At 41.7% G+C, this 19,991-nt stretch overlaps 1 protein-coding gene across 2 annotated transcripts in view; it reads left to right on the forward strand.

Annotated features, from left to right (window-relative positions):
• tph1a (tryptophan hydroxylase 1 (tryptophan 5-monooxygenase) a) overlaps positions 1 to 19,369 on the forward strand; it is a 45,506-nt gene extending 26,137 nt beyond the window's left edge. For both annotated transcript variants that reach the window (XM_041197611.1, XM_041197610.1), the window contains exons 4-11: positions 419 to 519; positions 1,799 to 1,866; positions 3,452 to 3,648; positions 4,956 to 5,091; positions 16,895 to 17,021; positions 17,125 to 17,220; positions 17,815 to 17,948; positions 19,195 to 19,369. In XM_041197611.1, the coding sequence (XP_041053545.1) occupies positions 419 to 519; positions 1,799 to 1,866; positions 3,452 to 3,648; positions 4,956 to 5,091; positions 16,895 to 17,021; positions 17,125 to 17,220; positions 17,815 to 17,948; positions 19,195 to 19,369 (1,034 nt within the window). The remainder of the gene's footprint in view (positions 1 to 418; positions 520 to 1,798; positions 1,867 to 3,451; positions 3,649 to 4,955; positions 5,092 to 16,894; positions 17,022 to 17,124; positions 17,221 to 17,814; positions 17,949 to 19,194) is intronic.
• The last annotated feature ends 622 nt before the right edge of the window (positions 19,370 to 19,991 follow it).

A 19,991-nucleotide genomic window follows, 5' to 3' on the forward strand; every position in this document is an offset into this window, starting at 1 on the left:
TGTGGCTGTTTTTACACATATACGGAATATTGTTGGGCTTGGTTTGGACATATGATTGTTTAAGTTGACCAGCTTTAAATCCTTGTGCCTGTGCACTGAAGTGCAAGCCTGTTTACAATTTGTGCTTTTGATGCTGAGGTAGAGATTCTGGATGTTATATTGATCTATATGCGCCTGTCTCACTGTCAAAAGAGCAATATTTTCTGTACCTTTTTCCAAATTAATATTGTCATTTCCTGAAGTTGCTATAGAATCATCACCAATTTCTCAAACCTTTTGTTTCTCAGTGCAAATATTGTTCCTCTCTGAAATATATGTGAATGGTGAGCAGATGTTGTTATTCTTCCTCACCTATTTGCTTATGGTGATATGGAGAGTAGACCTGCTGTGTAATTTAGTTATTTATCTCTCTGCACAGATATGGAAACTACTCCCTGGTTTCCAAAGAAGATTACTGATCTGGATAAATGTGCAAACCGTGTGCTGATGTATGGCTCGGATCTGGATGCAGATCACCCGGTATGAAACCCATTTCTTATTTTGCTGAGGGGGATGTGTCCCTGACTCATTCCCTTCTCCTATTTATTTTCTTCAGCTCAGTTTGCAGACTTTTCATAAAATATCATCATGATGGCGCTTATGAGAACTGGGAAGTGCCATGGTGGGCTGACATTGACATCCCCTCCCACAGTAGGTCAATACTTGTTCTGTACCCTAGAAATACAGTTGACATTCAGGAATAAGAACAATGGTGCGCTGCGGGCATAATCCCATCATTCCCCAGTCTGCAGTACTACATAGTGGAGCTAATCACTGATAACTTTTAATTTTAGGTTGAATGTCTATGCTCAGAAATGTCAGTGTTGGGCAGGGAATGCTTTACGCTCATGATCACAACATTTCAATTGAAGAGTAAAACTCCCTGCACTAGACCTGATAAGATGTTTCAGCCTCAACCTCAAAAAAACACTAAATTGGCCCTTTGACTGAGAGATCAGGAAACTAGGAATCAGGAAGCTCTTGCACAGTTTTTAACCATATTATAGTGGAATGGGTAAATTTTATTCACAGATTTCCCTCCCACTAATGGGCTATTCCTTAATCTCTCCTCAATGTTACTTCTCACAATTATGACCACAATATGTGCTTACAGTGTTGGGAGCTGCCCATGCCTCAATATTCTGTGACACAATTTAGATAATGTGCCAGTGTGAATGCATCTGAACTGAAATTTTCTTTTTCTTTTGCTGTGCTTTTGTTTCTTTTTGCACCTGTTTTCTCTTCTCCTTAGGCCAGATCTCTAGCACCTCATCCAATGGTCACTCTTTGGCTGAGATGCTATCTCCTTCAGAATCTACCCACTTACACAGAGTTAAAATCAGGCCCTGCATATGTGAGCTGCAATGGTGTCAGGCTATGGGTTATTTGAACTAATTTCCTCTGAACTTGACACCCACTTTCCACCTGGGGCTGGAGGGGTGGGGGATGCCATTAGATAGAGATCAGGAATGGGCTATTTTATTACTGGGGTACTGTGGGAACCCTGCTGCCTGGAACAATGTTGGCTAATTCTGAACAGATCAGGGATAGAGCATGGGTCCTTCTGGATCTGAACAGCTCAGTAGTATACCTGATATTTCCTTTAACTGCTAGGCTTTTTGAAGTGCATTTTGGCACACTTTAAAAGTATAATTATTGTTATTTAAAGTTTCTTTTCACGATTACTGACGTTACTGAGCGTACACTGATTGAGAGAATGACAGACCGCTTCCTCACCTGTTTGCTCCAATTTTGACAGGGATTCAAAGACAACGTCTACCGGAAGAGGAGAAAATATTTTGCTGACCTGGCCATGGACTACAAACAGTAAGTGTGTTGACAACAGTCCAGAAATGCACACCATATCCATCTCTCATTCACTCAGATGGGAATTCTTTTATTTTTATTGTGTCAAAATGCTAATTTGCAGTTTAGTAACTAGTGATGCTACCTTCTGTACTCTGCCAACCACAGAAGCTACTGCAGGGGGGCCGGACAGGGTGAGGGAGCTTTGGGGACTGGGGGGCGGAGGCGGGTGGGGGGGTGGGAAGCAACTTTAATCTGTTTTTTTCTCATATTGAATTGTGTGCTTATCAACATGAGGGATGCTGAGGCTGGGATTGGATCCTTTTCCATTTTACGCACCCAGTATCAGCATCAATCAGTCGCAAATCCAGTATGGCATCATTTTGATAGAGCAAAGTTCCAACTGCACTGTCCCACCTGGTTGGGTGCAACAGTTTTTAGACACAGAGTAAAATCCATTCTTTCTACCCCAAAGTTGAGGTTGTAAATGTGCACCCTCAAAACAACAGTTTGACAGTTTTCTTTTTTCCAAATCAGCCATCCTGAGGCTTCCTGAATGAAATTACATATTTAGTGCCAATTCTAAATTTGGCTTGTATCCACTTATTGATTGGATTGAGACTATACAAACTAGTTTATGGAAAACCCTGACAGACCATAGGGACAGGAAGCTTTCTCCTAATCAATCTATGTTAGATTCACACCGGAGTAGCAGAGATCAAAGACTAATGCACTTAACCCAGTCCACCCATTGGATTTTGTATTTGGAGTTTGGGTGGGATAACATCAGATGTGCAGGACTGGACAGAAGACAGATGTCTCAGCAAATTTGACACTGATTGTTACTGTGAGCAAAAATAGATTTGATGAAAGATACTGGGTAATCAAAATACTCAGAAATTTTCCATACTTATAGTATGTTGAAACATTCAGGGTCATTTTAGGGTTGAGGTGGCTACGTGGTGACATTTTTAAAATTAATTCATGGGATGTTAGCATTGCTGGCTAGGCCAACATTTATTTCCCATCCCTCGTGAACCATTGCAGTTCATGTGGTGTAAGTACACCCAGAGTAATGTTTGAGAATTTTGACCAAGGGACTGAAGGAAAAGTGATATAGTTGCAAATCAAGATGTTGTGGTGGACATGCTGGTTGATGGGTGTTCAGAACCAAATCAATGCTTTGGTCTTGCATAAAATGAGTTTGGGACAGTATCAATCCAATTCTGAGTTGGAATGATTCCACAGCACAAAACTGTCCCTAATAATCCCCTAACTGGCAATCAGAATTAGCTAGGCTACAGACGCTGCATTTCAAGTTGAGAAAAGACCAGAAGTTGCTTTACTTTGTATTTAATATTGTATTTAACATTGACCTAAGAAACATTTATGCTGATACTGCAAGCATAAATTGAAAAACATTTCCTCTCCCCAAGGTTAAGTACCCTTCATTTCAGTACAACTATTGCCACTAAAAATCATGAAGTTATTGCATGGTACAGGTAGCAGTAGGACAAAAGGGGTTGGGATAGATTGAGATGGTATGGTAACTCCTGACAGTAGGGGAATAAGACTATTCGAGATTAACCGTGACCTGTCTCTGCAGTGGTGACCCCATTCCACGGGTAGAATTCACAGAGGAAGAAGTGAATACCTGGGGTACAGTTTTCCGAGAGTTGACCAAGCTGTACCCGACACATGCCTGCAGAGAATATCTGAAGAATTTGCCTCTGCTGACAAAGTATTGTGGCTACAGGGAGGACAATGTTCCTCAGTTGGAGGATGTATCCAGGTTCCTAAAAGGTGAGTCACAGAAATGTTGGAAAATATTTATCCTTTTCTACTTTTTGATTAAAAAAATTGCAGTGTCATTGCATAATTTGTAATAACAGTGGATTATAATCATACAAGGACACAGTATTTCCCTCTGAATTCTGTCTTCCATATTTTCTACTCTTGTGTGCTCTAAATCACACTCTCTGTGGTTTGGTACCTTGTGTCACACTATCTGTGATCTGATGCTGTGACATTTGTTGTCTTAAACCACGTGCTCCATGATTTGGTGCTGTGAATTGCAATTTTGCTGATTTGCTACCATGAGTTTCTCCCTGGTTTGGTGCTAAATGCCACTGATACATTTTAAAGTCTATGATAGATATTTTCTTGGGTTCAGTATTGCTTAAAATCAGGAGCTTACATTTACTGCTCAATAATTAGTTTTCAATGGTGAGACCTGGGGCTTCTTGTTATATGAACTACATGCAATAATGCATTGTAATGGCAAAAGTGGGGTCAATGGGAATCAGGGGGAAAACTCTCCACTGGTTGGTGTCATACCTAGCACAAAGGAAGATGGTTTTGGTTGTTGGTGGTCAGTCATTCCAGTTTCAGGACATCACTGCAAGAGTTCCTCAGGTTAGTGTCCTAGTATCTTCAACTGCTTCATCAATGACCTTCCTTCCATCATAAGGTCAGAAGTGAGGGATTATTCGCTGATGATTGCACAATGTTCACCACTATTCGCGATTCCTCAGATACTGAAGCAGTCCATGTCCAAATGCAGCAAGACCTGGACAATATCTACGGTTGGGCTGACAAGTGACATTTGCATCACACAAGTGCCAGGCAGTGATCATCTCCATTATGAGAGAATCTAACCACCACATTCAATGGCATTACCATCACTGATTCCCCCACTATCAACATGCCACTGACCAGAAATTGAACTGGACTAGCCATAAAAATACTATGGCTACAAAAACAGGTTAGAGGCTAGGAATCCTGTGGTGAGTAACTCACCTCCTGACTCCTCAAAGCTTGTCCACAATCTACAAGGCACAAGTCAGGAGTGTGATGGAATACTCCCCACCTGCCTGGATGAGAGCAGCTCCAACAACGTTCAAGAAGCTCTACACTATCCCGGACAAAGCAGCCTGCTTGATTGGCACCCCTTCCACAAACATTCTCTCCCCCCATCACCGATGCATTGTTGAGTGCCTAAAATATTTATTTTCTTATGATATTTTCAATTCATGTAACTTATTTAATTGCTCAAGTTGTATCTTTTTCTATTTCTGTACCACTGTAACACCTTTCCCTTATTTTTTCAGAAAGGAGTGGGTTCACTATCCGACCAGTAGCTGGTTACCTGTCTCCTCGGGATTTCCTGGCTGGTCTGGCATTTCGAGTGTTTCATTGCACTCAATACGTGAGGCACAGCTCAGACCCTCTGTACACCCCTGAACCGTAAGTCTTTCAATGGCAATAGCTGGGCATGGTACTGAACAGCAGGGAAGAGAAAGGGGGACAGCATGACAAGAATACATGATATGGCTTGAAACGTGCTACATATTAATGTAATTTAGTAAAATTAGAGCTATCACAGCTACTTCAAGTACATTTGAAATGTTTGAACTGTTGAAAATAAAGGGAGTCTTAATATCCATAACAGGATTTTAGAATGAATCCCAATATTCTGATGCATTGATTGAGAGAATATTAGTAACAACCATCTCTGCTTTTCATTACCAGTACTAATTGAGGATGTGAAATGGAACAGCTTATAAAATTCAAGTGGGCTTTCGATTACAGAAAACCAGTTGGTGAAGGATAGAACTCGAGCCAATATTCACACATTTTTATATTTATTTACAGAGGTGTACATTTCAAGCACATACTTCCTAATCCAAAAAGCACCAGCACAGAGTCACGAGTTAATGGTCACCACCTCCATACAATTAATTACAATTAACAGTATGCAACCTGATAGTTAATTCATTTATATTGGTGCTAGTAATATAAGAGTTGTATTCTGATGCTCTTATTTGTCCTGTTGATATTTTGAGTAAACAAAATTAAATATTTGTCAAATATTGACTTTAAATGCCAACTGTCTTGCCGCTATATTTGTGGACTAGTTCTAATGTCACTATTGAATCATCTTTTTCAGTACTATGCATTCTTAACTTCATATTTATAAGATCATAAGAAATAGGAGCCATTTGGCCCATTGAGTCTCTTCCATCATTCGATAAGATCATGGCTGATCCTATTATGGCTTTAACTCCACTTTCCTGTCTGTTCCCCATAACCCTTGCCTTCCGTGTAGATCAAAAATCTGTTTAACTCAACCTTGAATATATTCAATGACCCAGCCTCCACTCTGCCCTGTGGAAGAGAATTCCAAAGACCAATGACCCTCTGAGAGAAGAAAGTCTTCCTCATCTCTGCCTTAAATGGGAGACCCGTTATTTTTAAACTGTGTCCCCTAGTTCTAGATTTCCTTATGAGAAAAAAGCATCCCCTCAGTACCTACCCTGTCGAGTCCCTTAGAATCTTATATGTTTCAATAAGATCACTTCTCATTCTTCTAAAATCCAATCAGGCCCAACCTGCTCAACCTTTCCTCATAAGACAAACCTTTCAGCCCTGGAATCAGCCTAGTCAGCCTTCTTTGAACTGCCTCCAGTTCAGTAAGGAGACCCAAACTGTACGCAGTACTCCAGGTGCAGTCTCACCAACGCCCTATATAGCTATAGTAAGACTTCCCTATTTTTATAAGTCATTCACCTGCAATAAAGGCCATTTGCCTTCCTAATTACTTGCTGTAACTGCATGCTAATTTTTGAAACTCATGAACAAGGACACCCAGCATTCTTTAGTCTTTTTCCATTTAAATAATGATCTGTTTTACTATTGCTCCTGCTAAAGTGGACGGTTCCACACTTTCCCACCTTATATTCCACTTGCCAATCTTCTGCTGACTCATTTAACTTGGCTCTATCCCTTTACAGACTCTTTGTATTCTCCTCACAACTTGCTTTACTATCTATCTTTCTGTCATCAACAAATTGGCTACAATACAGTCTGTACCTTCATCCGAGTCATTAATATAGATTGTAAATAATTGAGGCCCCAAAGCTGATCCCTGGGGCACAGTTTGTCAGCCTGAAAATTACCCATTTAACCTCTCATTTTCTTGTTAGTTAGCCAATCCTCTATCTATGCTAACGTATCACCCCCAACACCATGAGCTCTTACACAAAAACAAAAGCAGTATTACCTGGAAAAACTCAGCAGGTCTGGCAGCATCGGCGGAGAAGAAAAGAGTTGATGTTTCAAGTCCTCATGACCCTTCGACAGAACTTGAGTTTGAGTCCAAGAAAGAGTTGAAATATAAGCTGGTTTAAGGTGTGTGTGTGGGGTCGGAGAGAGAGAGAGAGAGAAGTGGAGTGGGGGTGTGGTTGTAGGGACAAACAAGCAGTGATAGAAGCAGATCATCAAAAGATGTCAACAACAATAGAACAAAAGAACACATAGGTGTTAAAGTTAAAGTTGGTGATATTATCTAAACGAATGTGCTAATTAAGAATGAATGGGAGGGCACTCAAGGTATAGCTCTAGTGAGGGTGGGGAGAGCATAAAAGATTTTTAAAAATTTAAAAAAAATAATGGAAATAGGTGGGAAAAGGAAAATCTATATAATTTATTGGAAAAAAAAGGAAGGGGGAAACAGAATGGGGTTGGGGATGGGGGAGGGAGCTCACGACCTAAAGTTTTTGAATTCAATATTCAGTCCGGAAGGCTGTAAAGTGCCTAGTCGGAAGATGAGGTGTTGTTCCTCCAGTTTGCGTTGGGCTTCACTGGAACAATGCAGCAAGCCAAGGACAGACATGTGGGCAAGAGAGCAGGGTGGAGTGTTAAAATGACAAGCGACAGGGAGGTTTGGGTCATTCTTGCGGACAGACCGCAGGTGTTCTGCAAAGCAGTCGCCCAGTTTACGTTTGGTCTCTCCAATGTAGAGGAGACCACATTGGGAGCAACGAATGCAGTAGACTAAATTGAGGGAAATACGGGTGAAATGCTGCTTCACTTGAAAGGAGTGTTTGGGTCCTTGGACGGTGAGGAGAGAGGAAGTGAAGGGGCAGGTGTTGCATCTTTTGCGTGGGCATGGGGTGGTGCCATGGGGGGGGTTGAGGAGTAGGAGGTGATGGAGGAGTGGACCAGGGTGTCCCGGAGGGAGCAATCCCTATGGAATGCCGATAGGGGGGGTGAAGGGAAGATGTGTTTGGTGGTGGCCTTGGCTTGCTGCATTGTTCCAGTGAAGCCCAACGCAAACTGGAGGAACAACACCTCATCTTCCGACTAGGCACTTTACAGCCTTCCGGACTGAATATTGAATTCAACAACTTTAGGTCATGAGCTCCCTCCCCCATCCCCACCCCCTTTCTGTTTCCCCCTTCCTTTTTTTTCCAATAAATTATATAGATTTTCCTTTTCCCACCTATTTCCATTATTTTAAAAAAAATTTTTAAATCTTTTATGCTCTCCCCACCCCCACTAGAGCTATACCTTGAGTGCCCTACCATCCATTCTTAATTAGCACATTTGTTTAGATAATATCACCAACTTTAACTTTAACACCTATGTGTTCTTTTGTTCTATTGTTGTTGACATCTTTTGATGATCTGCTTCTATCACTGCTTGTTTGTCCCTACAACCACACCCCCACTCCACTTCTCTCTCTCTCTCTCTCTCCGCCCCCCACACACACACCTTAAACCAGCTTATATTTCAACTCTTTCTTGGACTCGAACTCAAGTTCTGTCGAAGGGTCATGAGGACTTGAAACGTCAACTCTTTTCTTCTCCGCCGATGCTGCCAGACCTGCTGAGTTTTTCCAGGTAATTCTGTTTTTGTTTTTGTTTTGGATTTCCAGCATCTGCAGTTTTTTTGTTTTTATCACCATGAGCTCTTATCTTGTTCAGAAACTTTTTATGTGGCACCTTATCAAATGCCCTTTGGAAATCCAAGCACACTGCATCCACTTGTTCCCTTTTATTTAATTTGCTTGTTACACCATCAAAGAACTCTTAATAAACTTGTCAAATATGATTTCCCTTTCACAAATTGTATTACGATTCTCTAAATGCCCTGCTACTACCTCCTTAATAATGGATTCTAGTATTTTCCCCATGATAGATGTTAGATTAACTGGCCTATAGTTTCCTTCTTTCTGTCCCCCTCCTTTCTTAGGTGTTACATTTTCAATTGGTTTACCAATCCACTGCGACCTCTTCAGAATAAGACCATAAGACCATAAGACATAGGAGCAGAAATTAGGCCATTCGGCCTATCGAGTCTGCTCCGCCATTCAATCATGGCTAATAAGTTTCTCAACCCCATTCTCCCGCCTTCTCCCTGTAACCTTTGATCCCCTTACCAATCAAGAACCTATCCAACTCGGTCTTAAATACACTCAATGACCTGGCCTGCACAGCCTTCTGTGGCAATGAATTCTATAGATTCATCACTTCCCTTTACTCTGAGGCTGTGCCCTCAGGTCCTAGTCTCTCCTACTAATGGAAACAACCTCCCCACGTCCACTCTATCCAGGCCTTTCAGTATTCTGTAAGTTTCAATCAGATCCCCCCTCATCCTTCTAAACTCCATTGAGTATAGACCCAGAGTCCTCAAACATTCCTCATATGTTAAGCCTTTCATTCTCGTGAACCTCCTCTGGACCCTCTCCAGGGCCAGCACATCCTTTCTGAGATATGGGGCCCAAAATTGCTCAAAATATTCTAAATGTGGTCTGACCAGAGCCTTATAAAGCCTCAGCTGCACATCCCTGCTTTTATATTCTAGTCCTCTCGAAATAAGTGCCAATATTGCATTTGCCTTCCTAACTACCGACTCAACCTGCAAGTTAACCTTAAGAGAATCCTGGACTAGAACTCCCAAGTCCCTTTGCACTCCAGACTTCTGAATTCTCTCCCCATTTAGAAAATAGTCTATGCCTCTATTCTTCCTACCAAAATGCATGACCTCACACTTGCCCACATTGTATTCCATCTGCCACTTCTTTGCTCATTCCCCTAACCTGTCCAAATCCTTCTGCAGCCTCCCCGCCTCCTCAATACTATCTGTCCCTCCACCTACCTTTGGATCATCTACAAACTTAGCCAGGGTGCCCTCAGTTCCTTCATCTAGATCATTAATGTATAAAGTGAAAAGTTGTGGTCCCAACACTGACCCCTGTGGAACTCCACTAGTCACTGGCCACCATCCTGAGAAGGACCCCCTTATCCCCACTCTCTGCCTCATGCCAGACAGCAAATCTTCTATCCATGCTAATACCTTGCCTCTAACACCATGGGCTCTTATCTTACTGAGCAGCCTCCTGTGCGGCACCTTGTCAAAGGCCTTCTGGAAGTCCAAGTAGACAACATCCATTGGCTCTCCTTTGTCTAACCTACTCGTTACCTCCTCAAAGAATTCTAACAGATTTGTCAGGCATGACCTCCCCTTGATGAAACCATGCTGACTTTGCCCTATTTTACCATGCACTTGCAAGTATTCTGAAATCTCATCCTTAATAATGGACTCTAAAATCTTACCAACGACTGTGGTCAGGCTAATCAGCCTGTAATTTCCCATCTTTTGCCTCACTCCCTTCTTAAACAGGGGGGTTACATTAGCAATTTTGCAGTCGTCTGGTACCTTCCCCGACTCGAATGATTCCTGAAAGATCACCACTAACGCCTCCACTATCTCTTCAGCTATCTCCTTTAGAACTCTGGGGTATAATCTATCTGGTCCAGGTGATTTATCCACCTTCAGACCTTTCAGTTTTCCTAGCACCTTCTGTTTGGTAATGGCCACCATACTCACCTCTGCCCCCCGACTCTCTTGAACTTTGGGGATGTCACTCATGTCTTCCACTGTGAAGACTGACGCAAAGTACCTATTCAGGTCCTCCGCCATTTCTTTGTTTCCCGCTACTACTTCTCCAGCGTCATTTTCCAGTGGCCCAATGTCCACTTTTGCCTCTCTCTTACCCTTTATATATCTAAAAAAACTCTTGCAATCTTCTTTTATATTACTGGCTAGTTTACCCTCATATTTAATCTTCTCCCTCCTTATTTCATTTTTAGTTATCCTCTGTTGGTCTTTGTAGGCTTCCCAATGCTCTTTGCCGCATTGTATGCTTTCTCTTTAGCTTTTATGCTGTCCCTGACTTCCCTTGTCAGCCATGGTTGCCTCGACCTCCTTTTAGTATGCTTCTTCTTCCTAAGGATGAATTTTTGCTGTGTCTCCCAAATTACTCCCAGAAACTCCTGCCACTGCTGTTCCACTGTCTTTCCTGCTGGGCTCATATCCCAGTCAATTCTGGCCAGCTCCTCCCTCATGCCTCTGTAGTTGCCTTTATTAAATTGTAATACTGTTACATCTGATTCCAGCTTTTTCCTCTCAAATTGCAGGGTAAATTCTATCATATAATGGTCACTTCCTCCTAAGGGTTCCTTCACCTTAAGCTCCCTTATCAAATCTGCCTCATTACACATCACTAAATCTAGAATTGCCTGTTCCCTAGTGGGCTCCACCACAAGCTGCTCCAAAAAGCCATCTCATAGACATTCCACAAATTCCTTTTCTTGGGATCCACTACCAACCTGATTTTCCCAGTCTACCTGCATATTGAAATCCCCCATGATCACTTGCCTTTCTTACACACCTTTTCTATCTCCTGGAGTATCTTGTGCCCCACATCCTGACTACTGTTCGGAGGCCTGTACATAACTCCCATTATGGTTTTTTTACCTTTGCGGTTCCTCAACTCTACCCACACAGATTCTACATCATCTGACCCTACGTCATTTCTTGCTATCGATTTAATTTCATTTCTTACTAATGAAGCAGCCTCACCCTCTCTGCCAACCTGCCTATCTTTTCGATAGGATGTATATCCTTGGATATTTAGCTCCCAGTCCTGATCCCCTTGCAGCCATGTCTCCATGATGCCCACCATATCATACCTGCCAATTTCAATCTGCGCCACAAGCTCATTTACCTTATTTCGTATACTGCGTGCATTCAGATACAACACATTCAGTCCTGTATTTCCCGTCCCTTTTCTCATTGTCGTCCCTTTATCTGATGTGCTTGAAGTTAGATTCCTAGTCCTTTTCAAACACTCTGTCTTATTTTGTGTTCTGGAGACTTTAATAGCCTCTCCTGGGCTCTCCTTTCTTTTCAGTTTTTTCATAATTTTCCATGAAGTTGAATCCACCCCCCACCCCCCCCACCCCCCCACATGCTAACCTGCTGCTTTGTTTCCCATTAGCCATATTTCTTGGAGTTTTACCCTTCCCTCCCCCCCCCACTTTCTAGTTTAAAGTCCTGTTGACCACCCTATTTACCCTTTTCGCCACAACATTGGTCCCAGATTGGTTCAGGTGGAGACCGTCCCAACGGTACAAAGATTGCAACCAATGCGTCCACAATCTCTGCACTATTACTGTCTCTCCTTTAAGACCCTAGGATGCAGGCCATTAGATCCAGGGGACTTGTCAGCCTTTAGTCCCATTAGGTTTCATAGTACATTTTCTCTAGTGATCGTGATTATTTTAAGTTCGTCCCTCCCTTTTGCCTCTTCATTTTCTACTATTCTTGGGATACTTTTTTGTGTCTTTTACTGTGAAGGCTTCCACCTCTGCTTCATAAAATTTAGGGATTAAATGAGCCTCAGCCCATAAGTCTGAGCTAGTGGCGTCTTCAGAGACACAGTAGAATTCTTGCCCCTCAGCATGAGCTGTTTTAGTTTAAGCTCCCTCTCCCTCTCTCTGTCCTGAAATTCTATCTCTTCTCCCTTGGCCTTTCCTGTCTTTCTTTTTCCTTTTCTCTTTCCTGAAATTCTAATGCTGCTGCTCTCTCTACTGCTACTCTAATCATTTCTTCGTCCTCAATTTCCACCTGTAGACCATTGGTCACCCCTTTTAAAATTTCAGGCTTTCTGGCTTTCAGGCAAAATTCTAATCCTAAGTGCCTCGCTAAATCTTTTATTTGTTCGAGGGACAGAAGTTTTAAATTCTCAAAAGTAATTTCCCCTAATTCTCCTCGAAAAGCATTGGCATCAAATGTGGGCATTTCTGCACTTTAATAGTACAAACTCAAAAAAGTCTTTTTTGCTGTTGTTAAAATTGGTTCCAACGGAACAATTTACTTTCCCCACTCTGATTCCTTTGTTTCGCCTGTGGGAACTATTCTGGCACCGAGCCCATAATTTGTTATGACTGGCCCCCAGGCAAGGTCCCCCAATTTGTTATGATCCCAGACAAGATACCCCAAATACTTAACTTCCCGAACGGGACTCCAATTTTGTTATGCTCCTGGGTGAGGAGGAATGAGCTGGCTCCCCTTCTTTATCCAACCCCCTTGATTGGTTGCAGCAAGGTTAATTTAAAAAGGATCCCATCCCTCATGGATACCTTTTCCCAGTCTAAATTGTATTTATGTTTTTGAAGGGGCCAATTTAACCAGGCTTTCTTGAGTGTAAAAAAGTTTATTAGGTATTAAAACTCGAGAAAAAAATAATATATGAGGAGTAAATGGTGGGACGTTGTGGCCATTAAGTTGGGTGATTCAGGTGGAGCTGACTTTGGCAGTTGAGCAGTTGGTTTGGAGACATTTAGTTCTGCAGGTTAGCTGAAGGAGTTGTCCTGGTTCCTTTTCACTGTGGCTTTGCTGACTTGTGATCTGCCTCCAGCAACAGAGAAGGACATTTTTACCTGTGAGCGCAGGGATGCCTAGTTGATGTTCTTCAGCTGTAACCTTAACAGCACACACTAGCACACCAGAACTAATACACACAGACTAGGTTTACAACATGTCTTTTGCCCAGAATCTGCTTTTTTTCAACTCAGATCATGTCCACATTCTGGGATATAATTCAACAAGAGACAGATTCTGCTGAGATGATAATCAGTCTCCATTGTCTCTGCAACCACAGGAGATTAAAGTTCTTTTGCATCGCATCTCTGCCTTTGAAGTGTCTCTGTCTGAAGTAGGCCTTGACACCTTTTTAGGTGCGGCATTCCAATCTCTGGGCTAGTTGGTTAAGCGTAATCCACATCGGAATTTTCCAGCAAATGGTTACTTTAATTCCCAGCCAGCATTTGCTTGTAAGTCTTTTTAAAAAAAATCACGTCTTCCTTAAAAAAGTTTAGTATGTCTCTAAGTAATTTGGGCTGTGATCTGCCGTCATGACATACTCTAAGGGACTAACACCTACTTTAGCTGCTCTCTTGTTTTTTTATATCTTGTAGAAGCTTTTACTGTCTGTTTTTATATTTCTTGCTAGCTTTCTCTCATACTGCAATTTCTCCATCTCTGTCACACTTTTAGTTATCCTTTGCTGGTTCCTAATATTTTCCCAATATTCTGGGCTACCACTAATCCTTTCAGCATTGTATATCTCTTCTTTCAATTTGATGCCATCCTTAAATTCTTTAGTTAGCCATAGATGGTACACCTTTCTTGTAGAGTCTTTCTTTCTCAGTGCAATATATCTTTGTTGAGGGTTATGAAATATCTCCTTAAATGTTTCTCTACCATCTTACCTTTTAATCTATTTTCCCATTCCACTTTACCCAACTCATCTTTATACCCTTATAATTGCCTTTATTTAAATTTAAGCATGAGTTTCAGGCCACAATTTCTCACCCTCAAAGTGAATGTGAAATTCCATCATGTTATGATAACTCTTGCCTAGAGGATCCTTTACTATGGGGTTTTTGATTAATCCTGTCTCATTAAACATTATCAATCAAAAATAACGATGAAAGCAAAATACTATGGATGCTGGAAATCTGAAATAAAAACAGAAAATGCTGGAAGAACTCAGCAGGTCTGGCAGCATCTGTGGAGAGAGAAACAGAGTTAACGTTTCAAGTCCATATGACTCTTCTTCAGAGCTAGAGAAGTAGCAATGTGATAGATTTTATACTGTTTAAGAGGGGGTGGAGCAGGTGGGGCAAGATAGAAGGTAAGGGATAGGTGGAAGCTCAGGAGAGATTGAGAAAGATGTCATGGACACAAGACAAAGGTAGTGTTAATGGTGGTGGTAAAGACTAAAGAAGGTGCTGATAGTCGCATAAAGGTAAGATAGCAGAATGTGTAAATAGCAGAACTAGGGTCAGCCTAAAATAGTCTGTTCCCTGGTTGGTTCCACTTTGCTATCCTGCACTATTGACCTTTCTATTTAACTTTATAAATGTTCTCTCACGTGAACCTCCCCATTCCCACTATTTAGTTCTGTAGAGAAGACTGTGGCCTTCTTTACAGCCCTAGTTCTATGATTTGCCAGGACACTGGCCCAACATTGTTCAGGTGAAGGCCGTCACAATGGTACATTGGTGCCAGTGCCCCATAAATTGAAACCCTTTTCTCCCACAGCAATCTTTGAACCACACATTCAACTATCTGCTCTTTTATACCCTTTACCAATTTGCTTGTGGCTCAGGGAGTAATCCAAAGATTGTTACCTTTGTCATTCTTCTTTTTAATTTGGCTCCGACCTGCTCATACCCTCTTAAGCAGAATTCCTTTCGTAATCCTCACCTATCTCATTGGTACCTATGTGGACCATGACAACTGGATCCTTCCCCTTTTGCTAGTAAACAAAAGTAGAGCACATGGTCTTGGGGATAATATTCTGGTATGGATTGAGAATTGGTTAACAGAAAGAAAATGGAAAGTAGGATTAAATGGGCTAATCTCAGGGTGGCAGACTCTTACTAGTGGGCTACTGCAAGGGTCAGTGCTGGGGCCAGAGCTGTTCACAATCTATATAAATGATTTATGAGGACCAAATGTAATATTTCCAAATTTATTGATGGTGAAAAACCAGGTGGGAATGTAAGTTGTGAGGAGGATGCAAGGAGGTTTCAAGGGAACGTGGACAGGCTAAGATTCACTTGCCCATTCAGGGCAAGAACAGGGAAGATGGAATATGATGTGAATAAGTGTGGAGTTATCCACTTTGGTAGAAAAAACATAAAGGCAGAGAATTTCTTAAATGATGAGAGATTGGGAAGGGTTGATGTCCAAAGGGTCTTGGGTGTCCTAGGCCAGCATTTATTGCCCATCCCTAATTTCCCTTAAGAAGGTAGTGGTGCCTTCTTGGATCAGGGAGGGAGTTCTCAGACTTTGACCCAGCGACAGTGAAGGAATGGAATATATTTCCAAGTCAGGATGGTGAGTGGCCTGGAGGGGTACTTCCAGGTGTTAATGTTTTCTCATGTCTGCTGCCTTTGTCCTTCCATGTAGTAGTGGTCGTGTGTTTGGAAGGTGCTGTAAAAGGAGCCTTAGTGAGTTGCTGCAGTGCACCTTGTAGATGGTACACACTGCTGCCACTGTGTGTCGGTTTGGAGGGAGTGAATGTTTGTGGATGAGGTGCCAATCAAATGGGCTGCTTTGTTCTGGATGGTGTTGCGCTTCTTGAGTGTTCTTGTTCATGAGTCACTCATATGCAGGTGCAGCAATCAATTAGGAAAGCAAATGGTATGTTGGCCTTCATTGCAAGGGGTTTTGAGTACAGAAGTAAAGATTTGTTGCTGCAACTGTTGGACCTTGGTGAGACTACACCTGGAGTATTGTATACAGTTTTGGTCTCCTTGAGGAAGGATATACTTGTCCTGGAGGGAGCACAACAGAGATTCACCAGACTAATCCCTGGGATGGTGGGATTGTCTTATGAGGAGAGATTGAGGCAACTGGGTCTGTATTCTCTGGAGTTCTGAAGAATGAAAGGTGATCTCATTGAAACTTACAAAATTCTTACTGGGCATGAAAGGGTAGATGTAGAGTGGATGTTCCCCCAGGCTGGTGAGTCTAGAACCAGGGATCACTGTCTCAGAATGGCAGGCCATTTAAGACTGAGAGGAAGAAAAATTTCTTCACTAAAAGGGTGGTGAATCTTTGGAATTCTCTATCCCAGAGGGCTGTGGAAGTTCAAACATTGAGCACGTTCAAGACAGAAATCAAGAACTTACATTGTTCTGAACTTTTTCTTATTTTATAATTCCAGTGTATAGTGATATTCAAATTTATTTCACTCATTTCAACATTGATGTTCAAATTAAATCTTTAATTGCATCTTAATTGTTCCTTTATAGTTTGATGTTTTGCTTATTGCCTGCATAAACAATACCAAATAGCATTACCACAGTAATTTATGGCAATTTTTTTTCTTGTACTTCTATCTCAGCGACACATGCCATGAGCTATTGGGACACGTTCCTCTTCTGGCTGAACCCAGTTTTGCTCAATTTTCTCAGGAGATTGGCTTGGCCTCTTTGGGAGCATCTGATGAAGCAGTTCAGAAACTAGCCACAGTAAGCTACACTAAATTGTGAATAAATGTGGAAGCACAGCTATATGATGTAAGGGGATGATTGTGTTTTGATTATGGATATTCACTGTTGATTCATTTTACAGTGCTACTTTTTTACTGTGGAATTTGGTCTGTGTAAGCAAGATGGCCAACTCAGAGTCTATGGAGCAGGTCTGCTGTCTTCTGTCAGTGAACTGAAGGTTAGTATCACTCTGAGCAAACCAGGACCTGACAGTGCAGTGGATTTGGATAATTAATGTTTCAATCTGGCATAAAGTCTAAGTGATTACCTATTCCCTCATCACTGCTTTCCTTCGCGCATCTTTGCCTTTTGATTTATAAGGATATTGTTTTCTGAACTTTCTCTCACCTCTAACCGCCAACCTCACTCTCACCAGTGCAACTGTTCTTATCTTTTTTAATTTATCACAACCCAATGGACATTGCTCTTGTTCCTCCTATATTCCAAGTACAACATCTTCCAGGTTCTTCCTCCTTCCTAGGGTGACATTGTTGCTCTATATACCCATCTCCTACTGCAAAGTATTACTTCCCAGTTACACAAAACTCTGAAACTCCTCACCTCCCTTGGCATTTCTTCTCTTAACACCCACAGCCATCAGCAAGTTATTGTTTCTGGATTTACTTCATATTCTCTCGTATTCCTCGCAACTTTGGTCATGTTCTGCTCTTTGGGTCTTCTTCATTCATTTGTGTTTTTACTAAGCAGAAGGATTGCAGTTGCATGTCTTATTTTTGAAGAACACTAACCCGTTCTTTCTGTAATGTTTTAGTACTCACTCTCAGGAAATGCCAAGGTGAAGCCTTTCGATCCAAAAGTCACAAGCAAGCAGGAGTGTCTCATCACCACGTTCCAAGATGTCTATTTTGTTTCAGAAAGTTTTGAAGATGCAAAAGAGAAGATGAGGTAAGCAGGAGGACTGGTAGGATGTGGTAGGTTGAGGACTGAATATTGAGTTAGACACTGAACTTTCAACCCTGGGCTTTGGATTTAAATCAACCTTAAGTTGTTGTGATAAAAATTGTTGGCTGCTAGATCTAAGGATCCAAATAAAACGAGTTGGTGCAGTGTCATTTCAGTTCCTATCAGCTGGTACACCATGCTAAAATCCCTCAGGTTCAACATCAATTGGCACTAAATTGGCATCTTAATTAGAAAGTAGAATGGTTGTTGTGCAAAATGGAAAAAAATATATTGATGAAATCGGTTGAGTTTGTGTGAGGGTGAGTTTATGACACGTTGTTCAGTGGAGTAAAAGGAACTTTGATTTCCACCAACCTGTTCTATAAATTGACAATGGATGACAAAAGTGCCAAATTCTCTATTTTCCAGTACTGACATCCCTTACCTCAACCATAAAATTCACAAAAACAAAATGAGGCAAGCAACCCTCTTTTTGCCAGGAAAATCCTTAAATATTGAGTCATCTCACTCTTACCATCTTGTTCAACTAGACAATCTTTATGAGAATAATACATCTGTATAGGCTATTTGAAGAAATGTGAGACTGCTGCCAACATAGGTAAAGAGCTCCACTGAAGAGATACTTGGTTGAGCCCTGCTATACCAGGAAGGTCCCAGCTTGAAATTTGACTTAACAGATCTCATCCCAGGGTTGGGAAAGACACCCCAATCGGCAAAGCACTCTTTAATTATGGAAAGGAAAATCAACTATGGTTCCAGCTCCTGATCACTATCCAATGACCCCTGCTGGAATGTATGCATTATAGGCCAAGAACATCTTATCTCCTTTTTGGTCTACTTTTCCAGAAGGTGATTACTCTTTAAGCCCTCTGATACCTTGCTCAAATGGCCACCCTTCCTGTCTTAGCCTTTATGGTCAATGTCCACAGGCTATTTTGACCATGAGGTGCATCACAGCTTAGTGAACTGACGTAGCTTATTTGACATCCAGACAGCACTTATAGAAGTGAGATAATGGATAGTAACCATGAGTGGGGAACCCCAGGCTGCTCATCCTTTTCATCCTAGGATCACTGAAGCTAAATTGCTCTCCCAGCTGAGAGCAGTTAGCATAACACAGACCAGGGTTGGAATCTGGGATCTTCTGGTCAGTCTACCTTAAGAAGAAGTCTATTGGTATGTTGACAGATACCTTTTTAATCTCAATTTATCAATTTTGTTTTTCAAGGGAATTTGCAAAGGTCATCAAGCGCCCGTTTGGTGTGAGATACAACCCATACACACAGAGTGTGGAGATTCTGAAAGACACCAAGAGCATCACAAATGTTGTAAAGGAACTTCGTCAGGAGCTTGATATTGTTTCAGATGCTCTCAGCAGGATCAATAAGCAATTCGGCATCTGAGGTCTTCCCCGACCCCTACCCCCACCCCACCCCTTAGCCCCATTGCAAGACCAATCCTGGTTGTTATTCCTGACGCATGATTAGATAACATCCTGACCAATTAACATACAAAACATTAACCTGCAAAAGCATTAACCTGACAGCATGCCCGGTTTAGAAACAATCTCCATTTGGAAAGCAAGCATGCTATCCACGTAAAGTGGCCTAAATTCATTAACAGTGCTCCCTGTTCAAGTTGCTATCTTTAAGAACTCTTACTACTGAATCAGCCATCCAGGCCCAGATATTTGTAAGTATTGGAGCCAGGTTTGTCGGGTTCTGATGAAAGGACAGAGTACTGAAAAGTTAGCTGCTTCTCTCGCCACAGAATACTGCCAGACCTGCTGAGTGCAATATTTTGCTTTGGTGTTCTGACATGTTCTTTTCCATTTTCTAGCAAGCTTCAGGGTAGGCAGTTAGAATACCAGACTATTGGTTTCCATTATTCACATTGTTGAACCTGAAGGAGCATTTTACAGAGCTTTTTGCTCTGTAAAGTGGACAGCAGCACATTCTTTATTTATTCATTGTCTGTGGATTAGAAAAGTGTAGATAAAATGGCCACCTTTATGAATGTGACAGA

Source organism: Carcharodon carcharias, chromosome 10, assembly GCF_017639515.1.
Source record: "Carcharodon carcharias isolate sCarCar2 chromosome 10, sCarCar2.pri, whole genome shotgun sequence".
Taxonomy (NCBI): Eukaryota; Metazoa; Chordata; class Chondrichthyes; order Lamniformes; family Lamnidae; genus Carcharodon; species Carcharodon carcharias.